General features: G+C 28.8%; 1 protein-coding gene across 1 annotated transcript, besides 1 other annotated feature; it reads right to left on the bottom strand.

The window, feature by feature from the left end:
* Positions 1–6,000: part of a mobile genetic element that runs on past both edges of the window.
* TVAGG3_0413120 (DNA/RNA polymerases family) lies at positions 2,186–3,991 on the bottom strand (the record flags this gene model as incomplete). Its single annotated transcript, XM_051233168.1, has 1 exon — positions 2,186–3,991. The coding sequence occupies one exon, from the start codon at positions 3,989–3,991 to the stop codon at positions 2,186–2,188; it is 1,806 nt and encodes a 601-aa protein (XP_051102898.1).

The raw sequence follows: 6,000 nt of genomic DNA on the forward strand, positions 1-6,000 counted from the left end.
ATAAATAATATGTGCCTTCCTCCTTTCATGACTGTTGTCAAAATGTCATGTTGTCTCATTTTTTCAGAAAAGTTAAATAACCGAGTGACCGAGTGACCGAGTGACCTCATCAGTTATTCAAAAATAAATAATATGTGCCTTCCTCCTTTCATGACTGTTGTCAAAATGTCATGTTGTCTCATTTTTTCAGAAAAGTTAAATAACCGAGTGACCGAGTGACCGAGTGACCTCATCAGTTATTCAAAAATAACCGAGAAGATGAGGAATAAAAATTAAATTTGGATTGAGTTTAAAAATTCATCTTTATTTAAAATTCATCTCTTCCAATCAATTTATTTATTCTATTAAATTCTTTTATTTTTGCTTCACCCAGTTTAAGGATTGAACGATAAGTTTCTAATTTTTCGATTATTTTTGATCGTTTTCAACCCCACCACATTGCGGCTTCTTTTTATAATAACATATTTTTGATTTAATTTTGTTTAGTTTCTTTTTATATTCATCGTCCGGACTCTTGGCTGCTTCGTTGTCACTCATTTCTTACGAAATAAAAAAATTAAATATTATTTAAATATAATGGAGTAATAAAATAAATCGGAATTTCTATTAATTTATTGTCAACCTCTACTAATGCATTACCGTTAATATATCTAACAAATTCAGCTATTGTGTCAAATCTTCGTCTTCTTTTTGTCATTGATTTATCAGTTTTTCCATAATCGAGATGAATCAAAACTTTATCCCCTTGTTTAAAATTCATGAGCCCCGAATTAATTTGTTCACGTTTAACATCATTTAACCTTTCCGTTTGCTTTCTAATATATTCCCATTCTTTTGAAATATCATTTTTCATTTCCACTGGTTTCATGTTTATACTTCTATGCCATGTATTATTGTAATAATATACTAACTGCTGTATGATGGAGTCATGATTTCCATCCCAGTATATCTGACCGTTAACCCCTAACGCATCTCTAAGAGTTCTCATTACCGCATCAACTATTTTATTATGAAACGTATATGGAGAAGATGAAAAGTAAAAATTAATTTGTGGAAAATAATGAGCCATAGCTGCCTGAAATCCTTTATCACAATCACCCTTATATTATCTACTCTTTCATGATCTAGTAAGTATTGAATAGCTCTTCGTGTTTCCTGTTCCGTTTTCCCTTTCACTGGAATGCAATATAAATATCGAGTGTTTACGTTAATGGCAAATAAATAAGTAACGTTTCCTTTTGAATATTCTAAATGATCGATTTCGTATGAATATGGATATGGTGCAAATGAGGGCGACTAAATTTTTCCTTTAACGGTTGAATTTTTGGGTCAGTTGGTTTATTTAATATTTTAAAATCCTTTTTAAAATCTTTTTGCTTCTTAAATGTTTGAAATGGATATAATAAAGTGAATGATGAAGGATTAACTGAAGGAGGAGGTTTTGGTGTTGCAAGTGGTTTAATTTTATCTGCTTTGATTTTGGATTTCATTCCTTTTTTCATTAATTCTGGATGTATTTTATTCATTTGTTTTAAATATACTGTATATAAACGTTTGATATACTTTCCCACTTCGAGTTTATGTTGAAGGATGAATTCCAAAAGTTGATCTTCATTTAAAAGTCGGGCTGAATATGGTTTAACTAATGAATCATAAATTAAAGCTTGTGCTTCATTTATGGTCTGAAGGGCCTGGGCGTTTTGCACTTTTAACTGTTGAACATTTGGCTTTTGCGGCTTGGGATTATATAATTTATATAATTCATCAATATCTTCTTCTGTTAATACTTTATTTTTGAAATCTTTCAATTGTTTAAGTTGCGGTTTAGTTTTTCCCTTTGCATATTCATTATTTTCAATTTTGTCTTTAATTTCAGAAATTATTTTATCATGATATTTCAAAATATCATTTTCATAATATGGATAATAATAATCCATATCATCACCCGTTATAGTGTTATCATATTTTTGGAGATATGCTTTTAAATCATAATAAGTAAGAAAATTTTGATTAAATACTAAATCATCAATTAATCTTTTTAAATTTACATCATCCATTTATATAAAAATAAAATAAATGTTTTAAGGGTGCCCACCTCTTTGATCAACTTCATAACCATCATTAACGGTTCCTTTTTGTCTCATTTGTGAATCCCATTTTTTTAAAAATAAAATTTCAAATTGTATTAAATAAATGGCATACAACATCCATTTTCACAACATACAGCCTTAGTGTGTGCTCCTGTTAATGCAGTCTTACCGATTGTTAAGCGAGTCATTGACCTGTTTTTAAGTTGTAAATTAATATTCTGACCATCAAATATCACTTTATCATTTATTATATCCAAATAATTTTTAGGTGTTAATTGTTTATTTTGTCGTAAACTAACTCCTTTCATTTTTTGTGCAATCTTTTTAAAATCACTTCCATCAATTGAACCGTTGAATGATGTATAACACTTGGGGCATAAAGCAACCATGTTATCGCCTTGTTTCTCAATTGCTAAACCCAATAACTTCTTCTCATGTGCTTTTTCTTCAACTTTATTCTTTAATTTAGGTTTAAATTTCTCATCAAAACTGAAGAAATCAAATGGTGCGAATTTGAAAATGTTTTTATCATAAAATTGTTTATCGGTAACAATTGCTTGAAATGCTTGAGTGTTAGGAAGACTTGGATCGCCAGCGATTGCCCAATAAGATGAATCAGTATCACCTTCAATGAAATGAAAACGATTAACATCCATGCATTTATACATAAAATCATAAATGAAAACTAAATACCAGTATTTAGCATTATCTAAAGTAAAGAATGCCTCTTGTAAACATGTTTCACATCTATAAAATCTATCTTTGAGCATCACTTGATATGTATCCTCACCTATTTCTCTTATGTTTTTAAACTTATTTGACATACATGCAATGCGTGCCTTCTGTGCATTCATTATTTTAGTCTTTGCGTAATTTTGTGTATTCATTGCATCGTAACCATATGATCCATTAAGTGAAATCTTGCAAAATAAACTTTTTCCTTTATTTCCTTCTAATTCAGCCTTTTGTCTTTCATTCATAAATTTGTTCGCAAATTCATTAAAACAAGTGTTTTTAGTAAATGTTAAAATTGATTGAATATCATCAATGATAAAATGAAATCTGTCGATTAGATACCAAAGATAATAAGAAGAAAATGGTTGATAATGGTTGTGTGTTGATGCTAACTGAGTTAATTTTCTCTGTTTCTGGTCAACTGGTAGATTGTTTGATTTCATGTAATTATACATAAAACTGCCAATTGTTTTTTCATCTGTGATAATATCTAAGTTTCTTATTATCGGTAAAAAGTTTATGTAATCATTAATGTATTTTTCATCAATGTGACCCTTTACTTCAGCCACGAATAAAGTATTTTTCTTTCTAATAATTCCCAATGCTTTTGCTTTCTTTGTTGCTGTATCACAAATGATAACACCATTCAATCTTCCCGGCATATACATTTTATGGTCAGTATATTGAATGAAATCATGAGGATTAGATGAAAATGATGAAGGATATAATGAATTAAAATCAACACCAACGAAATGAGTCATAATGTTGGAAGTGTCCTCATTTGATACAGTTTTAGTTTCTGGATTATATGCAAGTTTATTAATGTGCGTGATTCCTTTAAGATTTACTCTATGTTGAACATTTGATAGACCACCAGTAATTCCATTACGGAGAATGTGATAAGCTTCAACTGAATCTAAAGTCATTGGTAAATTATTTTTTAATGCATAATTTCTTAAATTGATTCTTAAACGTTGAACATCTTCATCTTTATTTGATTTTACGACATTGCAATAACAACACATTAACTGACAATTTTCTTTAGTATGTGGTTTTTCATTATCGATTCTATCCAATGTTGGTTTATTAGCATATGTAAACGCTTTACCACACATTTTGCATTTAGATGAAAGGATTAAATCGTGATAGTATTGAAAATCATCCATTGAAACATTATTTTTAGTATCTCTTTTTGCTTTTTCATCTTGTTTCTTATATGATTCAATTTTATATTTCCAATACTTTTTCGTTAATTCAAAACTTGATTCTATCTTTTCCTCAGGATATTTTTCATTAAGATTAAAGTCTTTATATGCTAAAGCGTAACGAATCATTGAAGCATTTGATGATAAAGAAAGATTATGAAGCATATCAATTTTATAAACAAATGTTTCTTCAATAATTTTATCAATTGGGTCAATCATAATTTCAACATCTTTATTGCAATAATGAATAAAATATTCTAATCTATTCTTAAAATTTTTAGCATCATTGAGATATATTTGATAATCACTATCTGATATAGTTTCTTGAGTTAATGCTGAATAAAATGAATCTTGAGTGAATGGTTCCCTTTATATAATTCTTCTTCGTAATTTCCCATGTGATGAATTGATAAGGGAAAAAGGATTTAACACGTGATTTATTGTTTCCGAAATCTTGAGTGAATTGATCCAATGTTCCACCCGCTATATAATTTCTGATGTCAATAAATCTCAATTCATATGGAACGTTTGTTTTCTTTACAATGATTTGCTTAAATTGTGAAGATGAACCCAGCATTGATTTTATTTTCCATTTTGCAGTGTTTAAATCACGAAGAATTAAATTTAAATCAAACTTTCCCGAATTAAAACCTATGATATTCACTTTATTAAATTCCTCATCTAGAAGTTCTTTAAATGCTTCCTTCTGTTTTTCATTTAATGTAAGGGACAACAATAATTCATTGTATTGACTCATATTTGATTCAACAACTAATGAACAGGTTGAAAATAAAAACTCAATCCAATCAGAAATAAAAGAATCACTTGAAGTTAAGCAAAAATTCCTCGTATATGTTTTATCATTTAATTTAACCGTTGATGATACCATGAATGGTTTTAAGTAAGCATTCAAAGTTGCACACTCAGAAAGTTGTAATTCTTCTTTAGTCTCTAATGTTTCAAAGTCAAAAGTAATATAATATCTTGTCGGTTTATAATATTCCTGCAAATTGTGAGCTAATAACCACTGATATATCTTCTGTTTCATAATATGTGGTGCATATGGTTGCTGGGTTTTTTGCAATTGAACGTCTTGAATTAATCTTCCATTATTTTCTTTACATTTCTCACAATGCTTTAAAAATCTTCTTTGGTTTTTCCTTTCTGGATCATCGCGGATAGAATAAACTTTTTCTTTACAATATGGACAAACTTTATAGCCGGTGAGTGCTTCAACGTCTGTTATTCTGTCAGCGTGAAGTTTTCCACATGGACTCTGTGTTAATAAAATATTTACTGTTTCAAATTCTGGATCTATCATTATTGATTCCACTAATGGAAAGTCTACCTTATTTATGTCCACGTCTTCTGGTTGAGGATCACAATAATAGAAATCAATATTAACATTTAACATTCTCGCTAATCTCTCACTTTCTGATGAAATGTCAAACCCTTCATATGCATCTATTGCTTCATTTAAATAGCTTCTACGAGTTTTAGGATTAGCACCATCAGGAATGTTATAGAAGCGTTTAAATAACCTTCTACCTTCTGCTCTAATTTGATTATCATTCATTTTAGCTGTTCCGTTTTTGTTCATTTATGTAAGAATAAAAATTAAATAAAAATAAAGTTTATTTATTAAAGTCCGTAAAATGAATTAAGAATACATAAATTTTTATCATCTGCGACGTGACAAATACATTTTAATTTACTCAAGAATGCATACCCTGATACATTAAATCTAATTCCTGTCTTATTTAATTTCACAACTTTGAAAAGGAATGTATGAATAGCTATAAAATGATGAGAAGATGTTTTATGGGTTGCTTCCATTTTTTCTGAAATAAATGAATAAATATAATGTTTATAAGTTTTCATATCTTTTATGTTCTTAATAACGAATGGTATAGACCTTTCAACTTCATCTTCCTTCGGTGCTGTTCTTTCATATGAAACATTATTGGTAT

The sequence above is a fragment of the Trichomonas vaginalis genome, chromosome V, assembly GCF_026262505.1.
Source record: "Trichomonas vaginalis G3 chromosome V, whole genome shotgun sequence".
NCBI lineage: Eukaryota > Parabasalia > Trichomonadida > Trichomonadidae > Trichomonas > Trichomonas vaginalis.